The sequence below is a fragment of the Muntiacus reevesi genome, chromosome 9 (assembly GCF_963930625.1).
Source record: "Muntiacus reevesi chromosome 9, mMunRee1.1, whole genome shotgun sequence".
Classification (NCBI taxonomy): Eukaryota; Metazoa; Chordata; class Mammalia; order Artiodactyla; family Cervidae; genus Muntiacus; species Muntiacus reevesi.
Window position 1 is genome coordinate 39,568,027 of NC_089257.1, and position 25,055 is coordinate 39,593,081.

The following is a 25,055-nucleotide window of genomic DNA, read 5'->3' on the forward strand; positions in this document are numbered from 1 at the left end:
CTTGGGAAGGTCCAGGAAATGGAAGGAAAGGGCAGAACACAGCTTTGGGGACAGTTGGGTCCTGGGGCTGTAACTACCTGTGATAAGATTGGGGCGATTTGTGAGCTGGAAGGGTCAGGCAGTCAGGAATTCAGTCCCTGGTCTCTATCCAACATTTCTGGCTCCATGAGCGCACTCCTCTGGGAGAGATTGCCAGAGGCAGGGAGGGTGTCAGAGCAGGACTGAGGCTATTATTTTCCAGAAAAAGAGACTGAGACCCAAGTGGGAGAAGGATGGTACTAATGCCCGTGTCCTAAACCCCAGAGCCTGGAAATGTTACTTTGTATGGCAAAAGAGACTTTGCAGATGTGATTAAGGGATAGCTCTTGAGATACATTATCCTGAATTATCTGGGTGGGCTGATATCATCACAAGAATCCTTATAAGAGGAAGGCAGGAGGTCAGAGAGTGCTGTAGAAAATATAAAGATGGAAATAAGACGTTGGAGTGACATGAAGAAAGAGCCACCAGCACAGCCTTGCATGTGGTCTCTGGAGGCTGGAAAAGGCAAGGAAATGGATTTTTTCTAAAGCTTCCAGAAGGAATGCAATCCTGTTGAAACCTTGCTTTTAGACTTCTGACCTCCAGAACTGTAAGAGAATAAATCCATGTTTTGTTGTTGCTGTTGTTAACCCTTGGGACTTCCCTAATGGTCCAGTGGTTAAGAATCCACCTTGCAACGCAGCAGACATGGGTTAGATCCCTTGTCGTGCTTTCCAGGTGGCGCTAGTGGTAAAGAACCTACCTGCCAATGCAGGAGATATAAGAGACGCGAGTTCAGTCCCTAGGTTGGGAAGAATACTTGGAGAAGGGCACGGCAATACACTCCAGTATTCTTGCCTGGAGAATCCCATGGACAGAGGAGCCTGGCAGGCTACAGTCCATAGGATTACACAGAGTCGGACACAACCCAAGCAACTTAGCATGCATGGGGAACTAAGATCCCACATGCCTCGGGGCAACTAAGCCTGCACACCACAACTACTGAGCCCACGCTCTCTGGAGCCCGTGTGCCACAGTGCCACAGCTAGAGAGTCTGTATGCTGTGATGAAACATCCCTCAGGACGCAAAGAAGGTCCCAAGTGGTGCAACTAAGATCTAGTGCAGCCAAATAGATAAATAAATATTTTATTTAAAAAATCTATAGGGGCTTCCCTGGTAGCTCAGTGGTAAAGAATCTGCCTGCCAATCCAGGAGACACGGGTTCAATCCTTGGTCCGGGAAGATCCCACATGTCATGGAGCAACTGAGCCAATACTCTACAACTACTGAGTCCACAGACCCTAGATTCTAGGCTCTGCAACAAGAGAAGCCAGCACAATGAGAAGCCCACACACGGCAGCTAGAAAGTAGCCCCAACTCACTGCATCTTGAGAAAAGTCTGCAGAGCAAAGACCCAGTACAGCCAAAAATGAATATAAATAAATTATTTTAAAAAATAAAAATCTATAAAAAAAGTTCACCTTTTAAAACATATTTACTTTTATAGCATGTTTCTTTTATTTCCTTATCTATTTGGCTACATTGGGTCTTAATTGCAGCACATGGGCTCTTTAGTTTCAGCCTGTGAATACTTAGTTGTGGCATATGGGATCTAGTTCCCAGACCAAGGATCAAACCCAGGTCCCCTGCACTGGGGCATGGAGTTTTAGGCACTGAACCACCAGAGAAGTCCCAATCCATGTTGTTTCAAGCCACAAAGTTTTTGGTAGTTTGTTATAGCAGCCATAAGAAATGAATACAGACCCAAGGTCACCTGGGGATTGATGGTGGACTTGGAACAGAATTAGAATCCTGTTAGTCCAACTCTCTCAGTTTAAGCCTCCTTGCTCCCTCCATGCTTCAGCTGAGGTTTCTAGGTCACCTGCAGCTCCTGTGGGCAATGACTGCACCCTCATCATATGTATTTCACTTGACCTTGACAAGAGCCCTGTGGGGCAGACAGTGCCCCTGCTTTACACATAGAAAAACTGAGGTTCAGAGGTGAAGTGTCTTGGTCAAGGTCAGAGCACACAATGAGGAATCAATGGACTAGATCCCAAACCCAAGTACTCTGCCTTTCCCTGAACAGTACAGATACTGCATGTGTTCAGTATATATATTTTGGTTTCTCATTCATTCAACAAATATTGGACATCAGCTGATTGCTGGTCACTGTGCTCAGTGCTGCGGATCCACTAGTAAACAAGCATGACATTCACGGAGTAGGAATCCTTTGTTCTTGCAGTGTCCACATAGGTCAAGTCACCATGTTCCTGTAAACCTCCAACAACACAAATATTATTCTCTGTTCTGCAACGTTTTATCTCTACATGAAGGGGAAAGTGTTAATATTAATACCTTTAAAGGTAGGATGGAGCCTTGAGAATGGGCTGTTATGTATATTTCAGACTCTAGGCAACATTCCTTTTTAAATTAATTTTTATTGGCTTATAGTTGATTTACAATGTTTTGCTAGTTTCCGCTGTACAGCAAAGTGAATCCATTATACATATATGTATATCCATTCTTTTTTGGATTATTTTCCCATATAGGTCATTACAAAATATTGAGTCACTTCCCTGTGCTCTACAGTGGGTTCTTATTAGTTACCTATTTTATATATATATATATATATATATATATATACACATAGTAGTGTGTATATGGGGCTTTCCAGGGGGCGCTAGTGGTAAAGAACCCACCTGCCAATGCAGGAAACATGAGACGCATTTTTGATCCCTGGGTCAGGAAGATCCCCTAGGGGAGGTCATGACAGTCCACTCCAGTATTCTTGCCTAGAGAATTCCCATGGATAGAGAAGCCCGGCAGGCTATGGTTCATAGGGTCGCAAAGAGTTGGACACAACTGAATCAACTTCACCCCCACACACACATACAGCGTGTATATATCAAACCCAATCTCCCAATTTATAAGCATAGACAGCATTCTTAACTCGAAGCAAAAACGGTAGAATACAAAAGTTACAGTAAATGAAACAGATCTAATGTGGAGTCAGATTTGTTCTCTGTTATGCCTGCAACCACTATTCCCCTTTCTGTCTCTATGAGCTTGACTTCTAGGGACCTCATATGAGTGGAACCATACAGCTTTTTTCCTTTAGTGACCGGCTTATTTCACTTGACATAATGTTTGCAGGGTTCATTCATGCTTTGTTCTTATCAGTGTTTAAGGTAAAAGCTGGTGTAGAGGTTGTTAAAACTAGGATGTAAGAACTGAGGGAGCAGAGTGAAGGCAAGGCGGTGAGAATTGGCCCAGCAGGTGAGGCTCTGCTCTGTGCTTCCTCACAACAAACAAGAAGCGGCCCTAAGACTGTACCCTACCCCACAGAGCACCCCTGAAGGTTCACTGCTCGCCAGCCTCCACTGAAAGCCTGCTCACATCTCTGGGTCTCTGCCCGGGTCTGTTCAAGTGTGTATGACAGTGTGATTCAGTGTCTATCTAGGAGTGAGGACATAGGCATTGCCTGTGTCTTTTCTGTTGGTGCTGTAACAAATTACCACACATTTTGTGGCTTAAAACAGCGCATGTGTATTATTTTACAGTTCTGTAACTTAAAGTCCAACTTGGGTCTTGCTGAGCTACCACAAGGTGTCAGCAGGGCTATATTCCTGTTACCAAGTCTGAGCTTATATTGCTCCCTGCACAACAGGCCAATAAATGGAGAGACAAGTTGTTGAAGCAAAGAATAGCAACTTTATTTGGAAAGCCAGCAGATTGAGAAGATGGCGGACTCATTTCTCAAAGAACCACCTTACCTGAATTAGAATTCAGGCTTCTTTTATACTCAAAGGGGAGGGGATATGGCTGTTCTGAAGACTTTTTGATTCAGGAATCCTTTGTTCTTTTTTTTTTTTGAATCCTTTGTTCTTATAGTTGTCCAACACCTGGTCACAATTCTCCTTTAGGTTTCCAGCAAGACAATTGTTATTTTCTGTTTTGCACATTTTTATCTCTAGACTGAGAATTAGTTCCCTTGCCTTCTCCAGATGCTAGAGGCTGCCTGCACTCCTTGGCTTGTGGTCCCTTTTTCCTTTTTTAAAGTCAGCAGTGTAGCATCTCCCTGTTTCTTTTTCCTTTCTCATATTGTTTTGTTTTCCGACCAAACCTCTTGGGAAAGATTCTTCAATTTTAAGGACTTGTGTAAATAGACTGGGCCCACCTGGGTGATCTGGGCTATCCTCCCCATTTTAAGGTCTTTAAACTTAATCACATCTGCAAAGTCCCTTTTGCCCTGTAAGACATGTTCACAGGTTCTGGGACTAGCATGTGAACATCTTTGGGGAATCTTTATTCTGCCTAGCACCCTTGGGTGTGCTGGGAGTGTGCACTGGTGACTGCATGTGCATGTTTGTGTCCCCTCAGCCTTGCCATCTCATACAGAGGGCCTTTCTTCCTACTTTTTGTTTTTGCTTTGATCAGAGTAAGGAAGCCTTAGCTATAGTAAGCAAATATGCGCAAATCCTCCAAGCAAGTAGGGGTCTAGCTGGAGCACTATTACTGAGCAAGTTCCTGTGTGCTTATCAGAGAAAGTGCCTCCAAGATCCCTGGAGGGAAATGAGATCTGGCAGCTGCTGGGGATTCAGGCAAGGGGCTGTTTGCCTGGGGTCGGCCTGCCACAGGTGCAGACTCCTAGGCTGACTTCTCGCCAGAATTGCTGCTGAATGCAAATTCCTGTGCCCAATACACAGTGAGGCCAAACAGCCCTGGAATGTTGGAGTTTGGAGCAGAGAAAAGTTTAGTTCAGGGTCATGCAAGCAGAGTGGCTCAATGGGTGACTCATGCCCGCAAAAGCCCTGAACTCCCTGAAGGTTTTCAGCAAGGCATTTTTAAAGGCAACGTGAGGCAGAGGCATGGTGGGTTGTTGCCAACTACTTGGTGTAGGAATGGTGTTTTCTTGCAGCTGGCCCCGTTTAAGTCAGGTCACCATGTTTCTGTAAACCTCCAACAAGACAAATGTTATTCTCTGTTCTGCAACTTTTTATCTCCATATGAAGGGAAAAGTGTTATATATACTCTTAAAGGTCAGAGCCTTGAGATTGGGCTATTCTGTAGACTTCAGGCTGTAGACAACATTCTTTGTTTTTTTTTTTTTTTAATTGAGATATAATTGACATATAACATATTCATACAAGATGTGCAACATAATGATGCAATGTTTGTATGTACTGCAAAATGATCACCACAATAAATTCAGTCAACCTTTGTCACCAAACAAAGCATTTTTTTCTTATGATGAGAACATTTAAGATCTACTTTTTTAGCAACTTTCAAATATACAATAGAGTATTGTTAACTACAGTAACTATGTAATGCTGTAATGTTTGTAAAATATGGCCCTCAAGGGCCTAATGATATGCTTTATGCCTCCAAATTAGACGGGGGACTTCCAGGGGATGAGGACTCAGATATGACTCCTCCGTGAGTCCTCATCACTAAGCACAGACTGGCTAATAAGAAAGCTTTGTAGAGCGAATGCAAGATTGACCTTCTTGATTTGTAACTTAAGTTTGGAAAACTCACTTCACTTTTTGGAACCTCATATTCCTCGTATGCTAGCTAACCGGGAGCAGGATTTCCAGGACTGGGGTGAGAATAAGAGGAAATGACAAGTGTAAAAGCACTTTAGAAACCAACTATCCCTTGGAATACCTAAAAGATGGTAATTGTGATATTTTCCTCTGTCCTCTACTAGGGCCAGCCATACTCCTCAAGGACCATGGAAGTAGCTCTCACTAGCATTGAATTCACATCATTCAGCTATAAATCTTCCTGGATCCTGGAGAATTCTCTGCATAGAGTCATGGACTTATCACTTCAGCCTGCAGGCTTTGGATTTATTTCTGGCTGTTGTGAAATACCTATCCCCATCCTGCCTTCTGCTTTCAGCCCAGGCCCTGGTTTGTGTAAAACCCAACGAAGGAGCAGGTAACATCTCAGGACAGAAAGGACCAGGTTGGGGGCTTTCCTGAAAATCCAGTGGTTAAGAATCCATCTTTCAATGCAGGGGGTTCGGGTATGATCACTGATATGGGAACTAAGATCTCACAAGCCCTGCAACACAGACAAAAAAAAAAAGGAGAGAGAGAAAGTGTCTGCTCAGGGAAGTGCCTTCCAGGGACTCACACCAGAGCTGGAGACATGGTTTGGATATTATGCTAGAGAAAATGAAAGCGGGGGGATGGGGAAGGACATGCCTGGGGTCTCCAGAAGTCAGTCATAGAGCCAAGATAAATCCCAGGATGCCCGACTCTCATCCCATCCACTCTAGCTTATGGCCACCAAAGCCCTAAACCATCAGAGTCCCCCTAACATTCTTTCTCATCTCTCTCTATCCCCTAGACACCTAGTTCAGTGTAAAAATTTTCTCATTATTCTCCAAATACATCATCTGACTTTAACTCCATGCTTTTGAATATAATATGCCTTTTTGTGCATCCCCTCCTCACACTTGTCTAGCAGGTAAACTCCTATTCATCCCTCAAGGCCCATTCAAATATTTCCTTCCCTCAAACAAAATCTAAACTCATTTTATCCAGAACCCATTCATCTCTCCTTCCTCTGTGCTCTTATAACACTTTCCTTATACACTAATTTTGACTACTGTCTCCTATAATTGTCTATAACTATCTTAGTTTTCACTAGACTGTAATTTTCTCTGGAACATGGATTATTTCTACTTCATCTCTTTGTCCTCAGGATCTACCAAGGTGTCTAGAACTCATTTGGCACTCAAACAACATAGATCAAACAGTGGAACAAGTGAAGGACTATGAGGCGAATTTTTAACCTTTCAGAGTCTCTATTTATTTATTTGTCTGCACCTCGAGGTTTGCAGGATCCTGCAGTTCCCCAACCAGGGATTGACCCCTTGGCAGTTAAAGCATGGTGTTCTAAGCACTGGTCAATCAGGAAATTCCCTTAGAGTCTTAGTTTATCATCCTTGACATGAAATGAAAAAAAGTCAAACACTTGGCAAGGACAAACAGTGGATAAATGAATGTAAAGCAAATGGCACCATCATTGACTCAGTTTCCTGAGCCAAAAATAGGGTATCACATCAAATTTCCACTTCTCCTTCTCCTTTTCGCCCTCCCCCTAGCCACCATGGCTTGTTGAACCTGGCTGAGGATCTAGGTGAGAAACTGTTAGTGGGGAATTTCCATCAGACCAGAGCCATCAGGAAGGATGGAGGTAACGAGTGCCAGGCATAGGGACCTTGTAACTAAATTAAGAAGCAGAAGGAGCAACTGATGGGAACAGTGAAGGAGACATAAGGGATCAAAAAGACGGGAGAGGTCTGACTGGGTTCTGAGGATTTAGAAACCACTCAGTGTCTGCCCTCAAGGAGCTCATGGTCTGCTGAGGAAACAGAAATAATTTAATACAGAACCCCAGTACAGTGCAGCACTACCTCCTTCCTGATACCCTTTTCTTTACTTGGCTTCCAGACACTACCCAGCTTACCTGGGTTTCTGCTTATCTTTTTGGCCCTTCTCAGTCCAGTTTTCTGCTTTTCCTAGTTTCCTCAAAATTCTGAATTTGAAGGAAATGTTCTTTCATCTACACTCACTCCTTTGGTGGGCTCATCCACTCTCATGGCTTTAAACACCAATCATGTGCTGATGAATCTTAAACTGCTATTTCCAGTCTTGATCTCTTCCTCCACCTTCAGAACTATTTCCCCTCCCACTCCCTCAACATTCCTAAAGGACATCTCAAAACTCAAAATTGACTCCAGGTGTTTTCCCCCCAAACCAGCACCTCTCATGTCTTTTCCTGCTTCTGCCACTATCCCCAACTGAATTTCTCTTTATAAAATTGGGAGAGTAACTCGGTTCAAATGTAAATCAGATTGTGCGGATCCTCTGCTCATAACCCTTCAAGGGATCCTGAACATGGGGTAAAAGCCAAAGTGCTATTGTGATCTGTGAAGCTGTCCTCTCTGGCTCATATCTCTATCCTCATCTTCTCCCCTTCACGCCATAAAACACTACGCTCCAGCCATCGGAGGCTCTTTGCACTTGCTCTTGCCTTGGTGCTCTTCCTTAAATATCAGAATAGTGCCCGTTTTCTTTTTTTCTTCCGAACTTTTACTCAAAAGTCACCTTCCCAGTAAGGTTTTCCTTGGCCCTCTAAGATAAAACATCTCCTCTACCAACATTTTATTCCCACTTCTCTGATTTATTTTTTCTCCTTAGTATTTACTACAATCTTAAAACTATATATTTAGCTATCTTTTTATCTCATTAAAATGGAAGCAGCATGAGTCTCTTCATGATTTTGTTATTGTTGTTTTGTTCACTATTGTACATTCTTTACTTAGAATAGCGACAGGCATATAATAAGGTACTCAGTAGATACTGGTTGAATGAATGAAAAAAAAAAAAAGGTGGACATTTCCAAGCGGCAAATTTTACTCTTTAATGAAAAACTTTATAACCAGAACTGCTTGGAAACAATGTGAGTCCATATGCACAGTACACTAACTCTTAAATATGTTATCTCATCAAATTCTCACATCAGTCCAAGGTAGGAAGAAGCCTGGGCAGAAGAGGAAACTGAGTCCAGGCACGCAAAAGGGATTTGTTAAAAGGCACACATTTGGTCAAGGCAGTAGTGAAACGATGGATGATTGCTGGCCTTGAAATGGGCTCGTGGGTGATGGAGTTTAATGGGCACTGGGTTTGAAGGACTTCCGTTGTCAGAAGGTATTATGATCTCTGAAGGGGAAGCTGAGTCAGACAGAGGTTAGCAGAATGAAGGCATCAGCAAAGGAGTGGGAGAGATATGACAAGGCTGACCCCTAAGCGCATTTAGCCCAGACCTGGAGAGGGCAGCTCAATTCCAAGTAGCAGAATGCTGCGCCTGAGACTGAGTAAACACTCAAGCCCTTACAAAATCTGGAATGCAGACCTGGAAAGGCAATCTTGAGACCAATGAAAGGACTTCCCTAGCGGTCAGCGCTTCCAACGCAGAGTGCAGGTTGGATCCCTGGCCGGGGAACAAGATCCCACATTCCCTGGGGCTGCCCGTTCGCTCCCGCCCCCCCCCCCCCCAAAAAAAAAAATACCAGGGAGCCCACTGCAGGTCTGCAGAGTTTGGCTTCCCTACTTGACTCTGAGGTCTTTGAGGGCAGGGACCATGTTCCTAGATTTAGCCCCCGCTTCTAGCAGGGCCTGGAATATAGAATATAATAGGGACTCAAATATTTCCGTTGAAGGCATACATAAATGAATGTATGCACCCAAACGGGAAACTGAAGGAGAGAAAGGACAGACGGGAACGGCGAGGGGTAAAATCACCCAGCGATTCTGAGGTAGAAATAGACTAATTTTCCTGGCACGCAGCACGACAAACAGTCCTAGTCCTAACGCTGGTCGCCGCCAACTATTATTTTTCAGCAGGGATTGGCCAGCAAGTACTGCCTGGGGAGAAAGAGGCGGGGCTGCACGGGGCCGTTGGGGCGGGACCAGGCTAGAGAGACCGATTGGCTGACACTCAAGGCTGGGCCGACAGAGCTGGGCGCGCCAAATTTCCATCCAGCACGTGACCAACGTATGGAACGTCACTTCCACTCTGGCGGGGCGGGAGCGGGAAACAAAAGAAGAGCAAACACGCATGCGTTTGGTGTGTCCCTGGTTCTGGTGGGCTCTTCCGGTCAGGCAGAAAGAAGTGCTTCCGGGTCGCCGCCGGCTGCCGCCTCCCGGCGCGGTAAGTACAGAAGCTAGGCTGCGGCTCCTGTCTCCTCGTCCCTCCTTCCTTCCCTACCCCCAGAGAAACCCCATTCTCCTGATCCGCCTCCTCAGGAGCTGCCTGTTCACACTCCCCTTAACATCAAAGCGCTCCAACTCATTGGCCGCTTCCTCGAGAGTAAGCCCCACCCCGTCACTCAAGACCCGTCACTCATTGGTACCACTTCCAGTCACTCAGCATTTCTTCCAGTTAATTGGCCTTACCCAGGCCCCGCTCCTTTCGCGATTAGCGACCCTATAAGGACAAATGCCTGCCGGAATCCCGCCCCTGCCTTCTTGTTGGTCAATTCCACGATTATCATCATAATAAGCAGAGAATGGGTGGAGGCTTTACGGCGATGGGTTGGTCTTTCGGAGCTGCGTTCTATGGCCCTTCAGTACTTCCTTGGTTGTGGGTTGGGTGTTATTGATCCTGTTAAATGCGCCGGGAAGCTGCGATACACGGAAGGGCAGCAGCTAGCCCTAATTTATTTGACGGATTGGTCAAATAAATTAGGGCAAGAACAGAATTAGACATAGATTATTTTCTCTTCATCTCTTGTGCCTGGCCTGGATCTATTCCCCGCAAGCGTTCTGTGCCCAGCTTACCGTGTGACCTAGAGCCAGTCGTTGCCTTTATTGGGCCTCAGTTTTCCTGTGAGCTTTAAAGTTTTAATTCAGATTCTCTGGGACCTTCCTTGTCAGCTCCTTCAGCCGCTTAAGCGAGCTGAATTTATGTATTCTCTCACATGTTCATTTATTCAGTCTTTTCATCTACTTATTTACTCATGCCTTTAGAATGTCTTACTGAGCCGTACTTGCACGTGGTAACACCGCCCTTCCTTGCCCCCCAGTTTAGCTGTGGTTCATTATAGAGGTGTTCGAGTCCTAAATTTCTGACACTGGGTCGGTATGGGGTGGGGCAGCATGGAGGAGCAGAAAGTAGGTCTGATGTTTGGAGGGGGTAAAGGTAGTTTCAGTAGAGTCCTGCCATCTTTAATTTTGTTGAATTTTGTAATGCAAGTCTGCATTCTGGTTTCCTCTCTCTACATTTGGCTTCCATTCTCTTCCTGCCTTGAAAAGCTTACAAACAGCTTATCCATGAAGTAAATTACTAACTGTTAGAATTACGGTGAGGGTGGTATAATTGTTATTGTCCCATTTTACAGACAAGGAAACTGAGGCTCAGAGGTTAAGTGATTTTTCCAAGGTCAAACAGCTAGTAAGTGGTGGAGCCAGGACTCAAACCCAGGTCTGTCTGATTCCCACAGGGAAAGGGTGCATCTGTGCTACCGTACACTGCACCCAATCCCCAAGTCAAAATGTAAGCAAATAAAAACTGAAACACACACATCTGAGAGAGCTGGATTCACCTGACCCTTTCCCTCAGTCTAGGAGCCATGTCCACCTTGTTCCCCTCACTCTTCCCCCGTGTGACTGAGACACTGTGGTTTAATCTGGATCGACCCTGTGTGGAGGAGACAGAGCTGCAGCAGCAAGAACAGCAACATCAGGCCTGGGTGAGTGAGAACGTAGCACAGCAGTGGAGCTTCAGTCAGGCTCCCCATCCCCCTTCACTGGCCTTAACCTGGCCCTACTCTGCAGATCTGCCCTGGGGGAGGTTTTTGTCCTGAGCTGGGAGCCTAGGTTCTCATCTTTGTGTTACCCTAATTTGCTGAGGACTGTGGGACCTCTAGGCCAGATCAGAGCCCAGGCTCTTTTCCCTACAACACACGAAGTATTTTTTGACTGTTTATTGAGGACCTTGCCGATGTCATGTTCTAGGCTGGTAGTGTCACTTCATTCTCACCATAATCTTATAAGGAACCCAAAGACCAGAGAGTTTACATAGCTAGATCAAATTCATAAGTAAGTGGCAGATGACAGGAAAGAGACTGAATCTTCCTGAGAGTTGGAAGGAAGCTTCTCGTTCACACTTGGGGGTCTTCTTGGGGGCAGGGCAGATGAGTGCCATGCCTTTGACTTCCTTGCTTGGGCCCCAGCCTTGCTCTCCTCCCTGTTTGGCCACAGCTCCAGAGCATTGCAGAGAAAGACAACAACCTGGTACCTATTGGCAAGCCGGCCTCAGAGGTGAGTGGCTCTAGCAGGTGGGGCCTATGTGGGGCTCAGGTGGACTGAAGCTCTGCTCTAATTCTGAAGGTCTGACCTCTGACTCCAGAGTAGGTGTGGTCCTCAACTGGTGGAGGCCAGAAAGAGGTGAGAGAGAGGGTGGGTAGTGGGCTCAGCACTAAGGTCGTGCACCAATCAGCTAGACTCGAGTGGGACAGGATCAGGAGTGGAGCTCATTCATTGGCCCCAGAGAGAAGCTCCAAGTGGGCCAGTCCTTGAAATGGCCCAGGCAGACCTATAGAACCTCCAGGCTCTTCCCTGCCTCACCAGCACTATGACGACGAGGAAGAGGAAGATGAAGATGACGATGAGGATAGTGAAGAGGACTCAGAGGATGACGAGGACATGCAGGACATGGATGAGATGAATGACTACAATGAGTCACCTGATGATGGAGAGGTCAATGAGGTAGGCAGGGGTGTGCGGGAGGGCCCCTGTCCCTGACCTCACTGGCAGCCAGGAGTACAGAAACCCTGGATGCCGCCAGGGGCAGGATCTGGGACTGGGGCTGGCTGGGTGGCTGAGGCCCCTCCCCACCCACACCCAGCCTCCTCTTCAGGTGGACATGGAAGGCAACGAACAGGATCAGGACCAGTGGATGATCTAGGTAGACAAGAAAGGGGGTCCAAGGATGGCCCTGGACCTCCTGCAGAACCAGCTGATCACCCACCCCCATGCTCCACCCCAGTGCCTGAATGCTCATCCTCGGGCACTTCCTCAGCTGCTGCCAGGACCTGATCTTCTTGGTCCCTCCCAGGTCATCAGTATGCCCTTGAATCCCCAGGGCCTGAGCCCAGCCCCCTCCCTTCTAGCCAGCACCTCACCCCTTGTTTGTCAGATCTAGTCTCTTTCTAACTTTAATAAAGACACGACTGATTTTTTTCCCCCATGTCTATTCCCTATTTCTTGTTGGAACCTAGAGGAGGCCAGCATCTTCTCTTGAGCTTTGGGGAAAGGGTATTCAAGGGACTTCAGGCGGATCTACCTGGCCGTGTGGTCTGGGGCTAAGGAAGGCCAGAGTAGCCCTGGCTGTGAGCTGAGGCTTCACTGCCATTTCTTGTGGCCCAGATTGCACCCAGCCATTCCTGCCAGGCCTCTAACTCAGTGTTTACTGCTTCCTTTGATTCCACCCGAAATGGCATGGGGTTGGGGAGGCTGGGGGGCAGGTTCTCTGAGGCCTAGAACTGAGAGGCCCCTGAACTCTCCTAGTCAACTTCTCTGGTATCAGAACAGATTAAATCTCAGAACAGGGCAGAGACTCCCATGGAGTAACCCAGCAAATCAGTGACAGGGCTGGGTTGGGAGCTCAAGCTTCTTGCCTGTCAGTCCATGACTCTAGACTGGAAGGAGAGGAACCAATGGAATCAAACAGCCTGACAGGACTTGAGGCCTCAGGTTAGCGTGGAGCCAGAGTGGGACAGAGGTGGGAGGAGAGCCCCTCAAGCCCTGAGCCCAGCATGTGTCAGTCCACAAGCAGGGAAGGGAGGGGAGGGGATATTCTGAGGTCCGTGCTTGGGGAGGGGTAGGGGGAGGCAGCAGTAAGTACCCCTGCACCTGGACTCAGCCAGGCCCTGCATAGGTGAGCTGGGCTATGCCATCCTTGATGGCAGGGAAGTCAGGGAGGCCAGTGTGGTGGAGGCGGCAACGGTAGCGGCCACAACTCTTGGCATACTGCAGGAAGCGGGGTGCACCAGGGAATAGCACATGGTCAGCTAACACAGTGGCACCAGCTGGCAGCAGGGCATGGCCTTCCAGCAGCTGCAGGTCCCGCAGGTAACATCGGGGCCGGTGCGCCAGGAGCACCAGGTCAGCCCGACTCAGCTGGTACTGGGTTCTTAGACGTGGGATCACCTCCTCTGATCTCCCCACGATGAGCTCCACCTGCAGGGGGAGGCACTGGAGGTGAGGTTGGGAGGGATGACTGTTCTCCCACACCAGACCCCACTGACATTTGGCTTATTTTGTGCCAGGCCCTGGCCAAGGTCCCCATGTATGTTCTCATATTTCCTCTGACTTCAGACCAAGAAATCAGAATCAGAATTGTGATTTCCATTTTACCACTGAAGAAGCTGAGGTTCAGAGGACAAGTGCTTTGCCCAGGATCATATAACTAACAAGAGGCAGACTAAGGTTTGGACCCAGATGGGTTCCAGAGACTTTCCTCTTAACTGCTGCTTTGTCATACAGCAGCAAATATGTGCCAGTGACTTGGAAGAGGAAGATAAGAACTCAAACACTCTCCAAGGTCATAGTTCCTAAGAGGAGCTGTTTCTTTCTCCTAGGTGGGAGACGGGAGAGGCTGACTAGTGTAAGGCCTAGGGTGGTAGGAAAGAGATCAGGGTTGGGGAGGTGGGGCCTGACCGTGTGTTCGTCAAAGCCAGCCAGGCGGATGAGTTTTTCAGCCACTGCTGCCGTACGTGGATCCCGCTCCACGGTGAGAAGGCGACCCCCAGGGGGCAAAGCACGGGCAATAAGCAGTGTGGAGTACCCGCAGTAGGTGCCCAGCTCCAGTGCACAGGCAGGCGCCTTCTCCTCCACCAACCGCATCAGGATCTGACCTATGGGAGGAAGTGGCTATTGTAGCAGACATGGGAGATGATGCAGGGGGCCTCATAGAAAGGGGTCTCAAATGCCCACTTGCTTCACTGTAGCCCCCAACTGGCTAGAATCTCATTTATTTTTTGGTTTATAGTCCTAGTAGCCCCATTGGTCTCCCTGCCCCTCCAAGCTTGCCTTCTTCACACCAGCCACTAGGAATCTTTCTAACAAATCTGACCCTATTGCTCCCTGTTTCCTATGATCCTAAAGGCCTTTGGGATTGAACATGGGATCCTCAGCCTGACATTCAGAACTTTCTTAGACCTGATCCTGTCCTTCCTTTCTGGTTTCAGCTCTCAATTCTTCCCACCACAACCATCCTGAACAACTGCGCCTAGAGTCAACCATGCTGGCTCATTCCTTCATGCCACATTCAGATACATGGCTGGCTTTGTCCTTCTCCACCTCACCTCTATCCTCAACTACCTGGCCAGCTTGAAAGCAGTCATTCTAGGCTCAGTTCAAATGTTGCTTTCTCCAGGAGGGCTCAGATGGAAAGCACCACCAAAATCCTAAAAGATCTTTGTTAGACCTTCCAGTTTCATTCTCCCTTGTTTTGTTCAATGAAATAACTTTCTAACATTGAATTGGATGAATCTCTTAAGACTCCAAAACACATGTGCTGGGAGGTGGGATTCAGACAAATCCAGGCAGACAGCTACCCTGAATGGGATGGGGGAACCTCCATGGTGGGGGAAAATTACAGACCCATAATTACAAGGTTATGGGTTATGTGCTGAGATAGTTATTCCCTTGTATTATGCCCACTTTGAGGCCAGCCTTTGTGGCTGATTCATCCCTGTTGCTTCTCCCTCTTTCTTCCCCAGCACTTAGCACATGTCTGATAAAAAACAGGTAGTGATAAATTTTACTGGATGAATGAGTAATTTTACCCAGCTCCCTCCTTTCCAGAGGAGAAAAAAAGAGACCCATTGAAGATCAAGAATCTGCTCATGTCACCCAGTAAGACAGTGGCAGATCGCAGATCTTCCTTCACCATCTTGGAGGTGCTTCCTGGAGCAGAATGCTAGGAAACACTGACCTTTGGCAGGCCCCATGTGGCTCAGGTACTCGCAATGGCTGCTCCAGTGGTCCAGGGTGGTGAGGATGTGACCAGGGTCCCCAGGCAGGGCGTGGGTGAGCACATAGCTGAAGGCCCGCTCCTCCATCCGCAGCCCTGACAGGCAATCTCGGAGGCTCCGGAGCAAGACTGTGCGAACCAGCAGTCGGAAGTAATGCCGGTACCTCACCAACAATGTCACCACTAGGGGCAGAAAGGCCAGCGCGATGGCAGGGGACATGGTCCCTACCTGGGCCCTGAGGTGGAGGAAGGGAAGGAAACACACACGTCACTTGCCTGTCATTTGTGCAGCCCCTACCAGTGGCTGTATTATCCCTGTATTTTACACACCATGGCTCAGAAAGGCTAAGTTCGTGTCCAGAGTTACACAGAAGAACTAGGATTTGAATCCAAGTTGGTCTGATTCCAGGCCCATACACTTTCAAGGACTCCATGCCACTCAAGTTCAGCACCCAATCCCAAACCATCTCTTCCCACTTCTGGACCCTTGTTCATCTTCACCTTGCTCCCTTCATCAGTTTTGCATCATCTCTGTAAGTCTCCCTTTTCAGGACCCCTTTTACCAGTTCTGCCTGAGTTCTTCTCCCACCTTACCCAGTGCCTGCTTGGTCTCTGACCCATTACTGTGTAACCAAATAGCACAACTTTGTAGTCAGGAACTCGTTCACTGTCACTGCTCTGTGTCAGTAAAAGGCCATCAAAATATTCCATAGTGTGTTAGGATGAGATATCCTTACCACCACAGAACTCTCCCTCTGTCAGCATTTCCCTGGAAGGTGAGAATGGTCCTTGATTGGCATATTTATTCTCCAGTTCTGTCTCCCCTCTCCTGCACTCTGCTCCTCTGTCCTCTCTCAGAATTCCCTTCACAGTCACATAGACACACAGCATACACTTTCCCCTAACTCAGCCTCTTCTCTCCCTCATCCCAAGACACCCACCCTCCATCCCTATGAACTCTGTCTTCTCCTGTGCCCTGGACCATCTTACCCTTTTGAGGCCAGTGGTGGTAGTTGGGGGGGGGGCTACTAAAAAGCATATATGAATGGGGTTAATAGCTAGGTGAAGTGAAAGTCGCTCAGTCGTGTCTGACTCTGCAACCCCATGGACCATACAGTCCATGGAATTCTCCAGGCCAGAATACTGGAGTGGGTGGCCTTTCCCTTCTCCAGGTTATCTTCCCAACCCAGGGATCAAACCCAGGTCTCCTGCATTGCAGGCAGATTCTTTACCAGCTGAGCCACAAGGGAAGCCTATAGGTAGGTGGGTGATGGTGAATCTGAACTGGTGTGCTTGAGAACCCACATTCCAGGGCCCTGCTTACCTGGGCTGGACGCTCCTGCTTGGGAAGATCAGCGCATAGGACAGGAGGGGGAGTCCTTGGGGTGAGGAAGAACCCTAGGCAGGCTGGACTTGCTTTCAATTATTGATGCTGAGGCTGCTGTTGCTACCTGAGAGCAGCCGTTCAAGTTACCAGCCCTAGGACGTGCTGGAACTGCCTCCTACCCTTCAGGATTCCTCAAAGAATTTTGGAATTCCAGGACCTTGATTTGAGGAATAACAGAACTACTTGGTTTGGTGACATTTTCTCTAATCCCCTGATTCAAGACATAGGTTATGGTGTGAGCCAAGCTGATGGGGGAGGGGGAGCTGTAATTTATTAATTCCAAATTCTAAGCCAGTGCTAAGGATTGAGTCACAGAGAAGAGTCAGATCCTGTCCCTGTCCCCAGGAACTCCACCTTTGGTAGAAGAGATTGATACAGGGACAGAGAATAAAATAGAACCGTGATCACTAGAATGCATGCTCCATGAACACGTGGACTGGTGGCAAGCAGACCAGGTGGGAGAGACAGTGTGTCAGCCCATGGGTACAAAGACCAGAAAGTCAATCAGGAAACTTCGTTAAGTATTTTTCCCTGTGGTTGGAAAGGCAGGAACTGCAAGATCTTGCACGACAGTCTTGGACTTGTGTTCAGAGTGAAAGGGAAGATGTGTGATGGTTCTAAGAGCACTGACTATGAGCTTTGTGTGTTAGATTACTCAGCTGTAAAAAGGCAGGATTGAAAAGAAATGCCTCAGGCCAAAGAAATCAGCGAGGTGGCCTCTACCTCCGCCACCAGATTGAGCTCCTCTCTGCTTCAGTTTGTCAAAGTATAAAGACCCCCAAAAAAAAAAAAAAAAAAAAAAAAAAGTATAAAGACCCTTCTTCCAGTAAGTCTCAGAGCCCTAGTCCAGGTTGGGTGCCACACCCGCTGTGTGAGCCCGGGCCTGGTGCCAGCCAACTAGGCCTGTGGGTGTGTACCCACACCGTGCGCTTTTTGAGCGCAGGGCCTGGATTCCACTCGCCCTTCTAATGTCATTCAGGAGAGTATTTCATGACCGCAACTGGTATAAATTCATTCACTAGCCCACAGATATAGCCTGGTGGCCTCGTGAACTCATACACTTCACACGAGGACCTTTACACCACCGCAGTGGACGTCTCCAGCTGAGACCGGCGAAAGCTGAAGTCATGTGATCTACCCCTCCCTTTCTGCATCACGTGTCTCACGGCCTGTCACGCAGGGTGTGCCCTCCCATTGGTTGGCTATGATCACGTGGTAGGGGCGGGGCCGGAAGCTTGGGTTCCGGCGGCAGCCGCGGCAGCGCAGCCGCTCAGCCGCTCAGGGAAGGGGTAGGCACGGGGGCGGTGGTTACTTGCTGGATGCTGGCGCCGGTCATGTGACCGGAAGGGCTCGTGACGGACGCCGTCCCTCCTCGGCGCGGCCTGAGCGCCCGGCCCGACCCCCGCCATGGGGTGCTGCTACAGCAGCGAGAACGAGGACTCGGACCAGGTGCGGCCGCCGCGGGCGGGGCGCGGGAATGAGGGCTGAGATCCTGGGGCAAGGGGCCCAGAGAAAAGCCTGCAGAAGAGGGTCACCTGGACTGCAGGGCTTACTGAGTACGGAGGCCCGGAGGGGACAGATTACAGAGGAGACGCCGGGCCGGGCTCCTATTCCTTTTAAAGCCCCAGTTCTTTCTGCACACCCCCCACGTTAAGATGTGCAGGCAGCCGCCTGTCCCGCTCGCTCTCGCCCCCTTCCCCTACTTTCAGACGTTTACAACTTAAAGGGTCCTCAGCCTCGGTCTTTGGGAAGCACTCCCTTCCCAGCTGCTGTGCCTTCTCTGTGCTTGTATTAGTGGGCTTTGTGAGTCCATTGTAGAGGTGGGTAAGCTGAGGCTCTTGAGTTAGATTGTCCCGATATGAATCAGGAATCTGTGTATACTCTGAATCCTTGGGGTTGAAGAAGGAAGGTCACTGCTGGTTTGGAGTCAGGGAAGGCCTATGGAAGTTGGTTGTCATTTAAACTGATCAGTGAAGGATTTAATAGACACAGTGAGGGCATTGAGACGGTGGGAATTTGGAAGGCAACAAAATGCGTTTAGCTTTGGCTAGATTGCGGGCAAAGAGAAGTGGGATGGGAGCTCACTTTGGCCTGCCTCAGTGCAGTCCCTGCCTGGGGCCTGAGGGCTCCTGTAACTAGAGGGGTGTTCTGGGTGTTCGGCTGTAGATCTGATTCCTTGGCAGAAAGGGTTAGGCAGGGGCGGCCTGTACAGTTCTAAATTCTGCCTCTTCCCCTTGGTGTTTTCTCACTTCTTGCTACACTTTAATCCCTGCCCTGCCTGCCTGACCTTTTTTGAGGACTGCCAGACCTTTTCAAGATGAAGTCCCAAGTCTCACTTGCGGTCTTGGTTGCCACTGAGCCTGGATTTTACATTTCAAAACATATTGACAGGAAAACTGTAGAAAGATTTCAACAAGTAGTTCACAGTCTAGAGAAGTAGATGGTCACAGAAATGGATTATGTCACTGGTATAGGGGAAGTAGGTCTTCCCCAGTGACTCACATGAATCTATTTTGGGTCAAAGACTTAAACTTGGGGAAAAGTCATTTATATGGGAGGCTCGGGTGGCCTCTGGATCTCACTAAGTTTCCAAACACCCAGTGAACATATGTTCGTATTTCTATGCCTTATGTTAGGCATGCCATCCAGGCAGTACTTCACACTTCACCTCCTCCGGTTAGAAATTGAAGACAATACCCGTGCCTACAGGGAAAGCTATGGCCTAATGGGAAATTGTCCCATAAAGTATAAGTGGATTCTTGCACAGAATGAGTCAAGGGTTAACTTTTTGTGAGAAAGGATACCAGCTTCTAATTGGAATTTCTGCTGTCCTGAACCTCCCACCTTCCCCTTGATGGGCTTTCACTTCTGGTCCTAGTGCCCAGAGATGGTGTTTGATCAGTCCTGGTTGGTATTTTTTGAAGTCTTTTTTTTTTTTTTAACTGTGGACCATTTTAAAATTCTTTATTGAACTTGTTACTGTATTGCTTCTGTTTTATGTTTTGGATTTTTGACCAAAAGGCATGAGAGGCTTTAGCTCCTGACCAGGGATTGAACCTCCTCCCCTTGGAAGGCAAAGTCTTAACCCTGGACTGCCAGGAAAATCCCTGTCCTGGGTGATTTGAGGCCTCAGGTGGAGAAGGTCTGCTTACCTAGTCTATAAGCCATAACCATTTACTGTCCACTCTCTTAGGTCTTGGGCAGGCCTCTCTCTCATTCTCATATTGGACTCTTTGTTATAATAATAAAAAGAAATGTACATTATGTTACAGTTTTCAGAGATCTTTTACAGTTAATCTTGCTTGACTCTTGTCCAAAGTCTGTCATATAGGTTTTAGTTATATCTATTTAAAGGTGAAGAAAAAGTTCAGAGAGGCCAAGTGATTTAGCCAAGCTTATAAAACAGAGGGCTTCCCAGATGGTACAGTGGTAAAGCATCCAGCTGCCATTGCAGGAGATGAGAGAAATGCAGGTTCAATCCCTGGGTGGGGAAGATCCCCTGGAGTAGGAAATGGCAATGCACTCCAGTATTCTTGCCTGGAAAATTCCATGGACAGAGGAGCCTGGTGGGCTACAGTCCATGGGGTCTCAAGAGTTGAACACGACTGAACGATTGAGCAGACGCACACATGCACACACAAAACTCAGAAGTGCTACAAGCAAGGTGTTTTGATGCCAAGGAATGTCTTTATCCACTGGGCTAAGCAGTGTCTTCTAGCTGTGCCCACAGACCAGGTGACTAGTCATAGGCAGACCACATACATGTCTGTGAAGAGAAGATGGTGAAACACTACTCCCAGGTTGACGTCGACTTGAGGACAAATATTGGTGTGAAAAACCCTCCCCCATGTTCCATTCACCCTTTTGGGGGTGGGGGCAATGTTATTTGTCTACTCTAATGGTGGTAGCATGGCCTCTTCCACGAGCTTAGGTTTCAGGAGAACAGTCTTGTTCTTTTTCTTTTCTTTGGCTGTGTTGGGTCTTCACTGCTGTGAGGGCTTTTCTCTAGTTGTGCCGAGCAGCATGTAAGTTGCAGTGTGTGGGCTTCTTACTGTGGTGGCTTCTCTTGGAGCACTGGCTCTAGGGCATGCCAGCTTCAGTAGTTACAGCGCTCGGGCTCAGTAGTTGCACAGAGCCCTCCTGGGCTCTAGAGCACAGGCTCAGTAGTTGTGACACACAGGCTTAATTCTCTGTGGCAAGTGGGATCTTCCTGGATCAGGAATCGAACCTGTCTCTCTTGCATTGACAGGTGGATTCTTTACCACTGAAACCCAAAACAGCCTTGTTCTTAAAGAACCCTGGATAGGGGAGAAGTGGCCTTGTCCTGCAGGAGCATCTGTCTGAAGTGGAGCTGGGGAAAAGATGGACATATAGAAAGCAACTCAGGCTTTATTAGGGAGCCAACTTTCCTTAGAGATAGTTTAATCTTTGGCACAGATTTTGTCTTTCAAGTTCTTTAATACTTAGCCTGCGTTTTAGGTGGGTCGGGGGTGTCTAAAGGATTTGGGAGCTGGATGAGCCAGGAGCCTAGAGCTTCTGTCTCACGCTGTTGGGAACTAAGGACATGGGCAACCTAGGCTTGAGAAAGAAGAGTAATGTCAAAGGACTGACCTTGCCTAGGGTGGGGCAGGAGGAAGTGTGCTCTGTAAGGAGAGTTGAGGAGCTGTTGGCAGGGGAACTGGGAGCCTGCAAGTGTGAAAGATTGTAATAGGAACTGAGATGGGCCTGGAATGGAGCACTAAGGAGTCTGGTGGTCTGGCACTGAAGGCTGGTGAGTCAGCTCTAGTCAGGATGGCCCCTTGTCCCTGGCATCGTCCTGGGTACCCTTGTCCTTTATACTTTGGATACCCAGCATGATGGTTTATCCATTTTGCAGCTGACACAAAGTCAGCAGAGATTTACAGCTGATGGGCTCAAGGCAGGGTTGTATTCAAAAAGATCACAGTAGATTAGATCAAGGGACTGAAACAAGATGAGGAGAAATAACATGTAGCATTATATAGGACCAGGGAGACTTGGTTTGGTCTCAGGTCAGTTCAGGGGTTGTGATTGGCATGGGCCAGCAGAAACAGCACTCTGACACTAAGGAAGACCCGTTCACAGAGGTGTGGGGGCTTGGTGAGGGAGGGAGCAGCTCCGTGTTCAAGTAAAGGTACACTGGGAGCACTGAGTTAGGTCCTGGGAATCCCATGCAAAGGGGAAGGGAGAGTGAACTCCTGAGAATAGAAGGGCCCTGCCCTCAAGAAGGGATCCTTGGACAGTGGGACTGGAGCCTGCAGCTGAGATACCTGAGGTAATATGAGGAATGGCCACTGAGAGGTTGGGCTTGCTTTCCCTTGGGGCCCAAGGCCTTGTCTGGCCCCACAAGGCCTCTCCATCGTGGGAGCAGACTGTCTGACCAGGGAGGATCTGGTTTGGGGGATCAGGTGGGCCATACTTGGGCTCCTGACTTGTATCAGTGTCCCCTCTAGACTCCACTGTTTTGGTATTTTCCACCTTCTCTGGCTTCCAGCCTCCAATATCCTTTCTCTACCAGGTGCTGAACTGTTTCCTGAAGCTGCAAGGCTGTGACTAAATACCTGCTTTGTGCCTCTGTCCATCTTTTCAGGGCCTCTAGGACTGCTTGGTTCCACTTTAGCTCATCCTAGACCACCACCAGCCTAGCCTCCCAAAGGCAAGCAGGATCTCGGTCCTGAAGTGGACACTTCCGTACAGTTGGGCACTTGGGATGTTCTTAATAAAATATTTTTGGTGCTTAAAGGTCAGAGCTGGGCTAAGAGGAGAGCTCAATACAGGTGGGTTGGATTAAGGGCCGTGGGGCTGATGTCTGCCCTGTGGTCTCTCCTAGGACCGAGAGGAGCGGAAGCTGCTGCTGGACCCTAGCAGCCCACCAACCAAAGCCCTCAATGGAGCTGAGCCCAACTATCACAGCCTGCCCTCTGCTCGCACCGATGAGCAGGCGCTTCTCTCCTCCATCCTCGCCAAGACAGCCAGGTGGGCATCACAGGACCGGGCCTGGGACAGCCTTCCTCCATGCATGTTAAAGACTGGGATGGGGGGCCAGACCCAGGATGCAGGGGACGGGCCAAGTCAGTGGGAAGAGGCACTCCTGAACCCAGTCGTGCTCCTGTGGGCAAGCAAGGACACGATTGTCAGATCACCCTGGAGATATCATCTGGCAGGGAGTCTTGCTCGGCCCTCTTGGAAGCACCTTTCACGTCCTCTCTCTCCTTCTCTCCGAAGCAACATCATTGATGTGTCTGCTGCAGACTCCCAGGGCATGGAGCAACATGAGTACATGGACCGGGCCCGGCAGTACAGGTGAGCTCCTGGCCAGCCTGGAGCCTGTGGGCTGCTTGGGCCCCTCCCTCCTCCTCCCTCTGCTCCAGCTTTGGAGCCCGGGCCCCAGTCCAGGCTCCTGGTTTGGGTGCGGCCCAGGAGGGTGACCACAAATCACTCGGGTGCCTCAGTCAATGTTCATGTTGACCCAACTTGCCCTGTGACCTCCAAGGGTGTGGAGAGCAAAGGAGGTGGGCCTGGAGAGGCTTTGTGGTGAGCCAGGGCCCTGTCACCTGCTTCTCTGGTCTGAGAGATGAGGCCTGCCTGGGTGGGTTGGGCCAACTACTGTGGCCTCACTGCCTGTCCCCACCCTCCCCTCCCTTTTGCCAGCACCCGTTTGGCTGTGCTGAGCAGCAGCCTGACCCATTGGAAGAAGCTGCCGCCGCTGCCATCTCTCACCAGCCAGCCCCACCAAGTGCTGGCCAGCGAGCCCGTCCCTCTCTCCGACTTGCAGCAGGTGAGCCACCCCTTGTCCCACTCTCTCCGCCTCTGAGGGGGTGGAGGAGTAGGGGGAGGGACCCTGGTGGCCTGTGGGCCCTGCTGTCTCCCACCTCACTCTTTTTCTCTCCTCCCCATGCCTGCTCTTCAACCTTCGTTCTTTTTCTACCCTTTGTTCTTTGCGCCTGTCTTTCCAATCCGTGCCTTTCTCCTTGGCTGCCTCTCCCCCGTCATTCCCTCCTCCCTGACCATCCAATCCCCCTCTCCCACTCTGGATCTCCCTTCTCACTCCTCTCTGTTTCTCTCTCCCCGTCCCCCTGTCCTAGGTCTCCAGGATAGCTGCTTATGCCTACAGTGCACTTTCTCAGATCCGTGTGGACGCAAAAGAGGAGCTGGTTGTACAGTTCGGGATCCCGTGAAGAGAGGGGGTCCCTGGACAGCTCTTCTTCTCCTCTCTTCGCTCCGTCTCCACCCTGCCTCCCCTGGCCCCCAGCCACACTGCGGCTTATACAGTATCCTAACCTGCTACTAATCACAGAAGAAAGTGGAGGAGGAGGAGAAGAGTGAGGCGAGAAGCCTGAGCAAGTGAGGATGCAGCAAGGGAGGGTAGAACCATTTGGGACTGGCCTTCGAAGCTCTGGCCAGGGGTGGGGTGGGGGTCACAGGGACAAGGCCCGGTAGCTCTTCCCTGTCACTGGGAAGGTGGAGGTGCCAGTGTGGGGGTGGTCACTAAGGGGCCTGTTAGGGCCTCCTGCCCACCCTTCCTTGGCCTCACTCCTGTCCCCTGTCCCTGACTTGGTGCTCACATGCACCTCACGAGGGCTTGTGACCAGGGTCTGGATGAGCTTGAGTTTGAATGAATTGAGTTTGTATTTCTAGCACCCTGGGTTTTTACATGTTTGGGGTTTTTTGGTTTTGTTTTGGTTTGTCATCCTCGATAAAGGACATGTATCCATCTGTGTGTTGGTTCCCGCCCCTCTGTCCTGCCCACCACCCTCCTACTTACTTGTGGCTACTCCAGTCTGTGAGCAGCGTGAGGGATGAGGGGGAGGGGGTGTCTTCTAGGGGCACTAAATGGAATCCAGGAGATTCCCAGGTCTTAGCTGGGACTCGACACATGCTAACCTCATATTGGATAAGACTGTGCTTGTCCCTTCTCCATCGATGGGAACACTATGAAAGCTGAACAGGCTGGACTCTGAGGCAGCCATCATCCTTGTGGGCATTGCCTCAGGCTCAGTGGAATTCCCAGGAAGCCTGGTGAGGGGGTGGAGGTCTGCAGGGAGACCAAGAGCACCTGATACGGAG

General features: G+C 49.1%; 3 protein-coding genes across 9 annotated transcripts; 2 read left to right on the top strand and 1 right to left on the bottom strand.

Annotated features, from left to right (window-relative positions):
* The first annotated feature begins 9,617 nt into the window (after positions 1-9,617).
* On the top strand, positions 9,618-12,793 carry ANAPC15 (anaphase promoting complex subunit 15). Of its 7 annotated transcripts, XM_065946297.1 has the most exons (6): positions 10,095-10,431; positions 10,944-11,026; positions 11,165-11,294; positions 11,806-11,865; positions 12,175-12,312; positions 12,452-12,793. In XM_065946297.1, exons 3-6 carry the CDS (start codon positions 11,175-11,177, stop codon positions 12,509-12,511), a joined length of 378 nt encoding a protein of 125 aa, XP_065802369.1. In that variant the 5' UTR covers positions 10,095-10,431; positions 10,944-11,026; positions 11,165-11,174; the 3' UTR covers positions 12,512-12,793. The 7 variants fall into 7 exon arrangements, with proteins under 7 accessions (XP_065802364.1, XP_065802365.1, XP_065802366.1 ...); XM_065946292.1 differs by lacking the exons at positions 10,095-10,431; positions 10,944-11,026 and adding an exon at positions 9,618-9,754 and having other exon boundaries at positions 11,170-11,294; XM_065946293.1 differs by lacking the exons at positions 10,095-10,431; positions 10,944-11,026 and adding an exon at positions 9,622-9,754 and having other exon boundaries at positions 11,170-11,294; positions 12,464-12,793.
* Positions 12,794-13,464: 671 nt separating this feature from the next.
* On the bottom strand, positions 13,465-16,950 carry TOMT (transmembrane O-methyltransferase). Its single transcript, XM_065946285.1, has 4 exons — positions 16,908-16,950; positions 15,545-15,819; positions 14,266-14,462; positions 13,465-13,785 (listed from the first exon to the last, which is right to left on the bottom strand). Exons 2-4 carry the CDS (start codon positions 15,801-15,803, stop codon positions 13,465-13,467), a joined length of 777 nt encoding a protein of 258 aa, XP_065802357.1. The 5' UTR covers positions 15,804-15,819; positions 16,908-16,950.
* Positions 16,951-18,233: 1,283 nt separating this feature from the next.
* On the top strand, positions 18,234-24,708 carry LAMTOR1 (late endosomal/lysosomal adaptor, MAPK and MTOR activator 1). The gene is made up of 5 exons (XM_065946300.1): positions 18,234-18,419; positions 22,819-22,964; positions 23,214-23,291; positions 23,640-23,766; positions 24,074-24,708. Exons 1-5 carry the CDS (start codon positions 18,378-18,380, stop codon positions 24,164-24,166), a joined length of 486 nt encoding a protein of 161 aa, XP_065802372.1. The 5' UTR covers positions 18,234-18,377; the 3' UTR covers positions 24,167-24,708.
* Positions 24,709-25,055: the final 347 nt, after the last annotated feature.

Bases quoted from the DNA above. Each gene is read 5' to 3' on its own strand.
- ANAPC15 (XM_065946292.1), top strand. From the start codon at position 11,175: ATGTCCACCTTGTTCCCCTCACTCTTCCCCCGTGTGACTGAGACACTG. The intron at 11,295-11,805 runs GTGAGTGAGAAC...GTTTGGCCACAG, and splicing joins AACAGCAACATCAGGCCTGG to CTCCAGAGCATTGCAGAGAA. The intron at 12,313-12,451 runs GTAGGCAGGGGT...ACCCACACCCAG, and splicing joins ATGATGGAGAGGTCAATGAG to CCTCCTCTTCAGGTGGACAT.
- TOMT (XM_065946285.1), bottom strand. From the start codon at position 15,803: ATGTCCCCTGCCATCGCGCTGGCCTTTCTGCCCCTAGTGGTGACATTG. The intron at 14,463-15,544 runs GTCAGTGTTTCC...TTCCTCCCATAG, and splicing joins CCACATGGGGCCTGCCAAAG to GTCAGATCCTGATGCGGTTG. The intron at 13,786-14,265 runs GTCAGGCCCCAC...CTCCCCCTGCAG, and splicing joins CTGGCTTTGACGAACACACG to GTGGAGCTCATCGTGGGGAG.
- LAMTOR1 (XM_065946300.1), top strand. From the start codon at position 18,378: ATGGGGTGCTGCTACAGCAGCGAGAACGAGGACTCGGACCAG. The intron at 22,965-23,213 runs GTGGGCATCACA...TTCTCTCCGAAG, and splicing joins ATCCTCGCCAAGACAGCCAG to CAACATCATTGATGTGTCTG. The intron at 23,767-24,073 runs GTGAGCCACCCC...CCCCTGTCCTAG, and splicing joins CTCTCTCCGACTTGCAGCAG to GTCTCCAGGATAGCTGCTTA.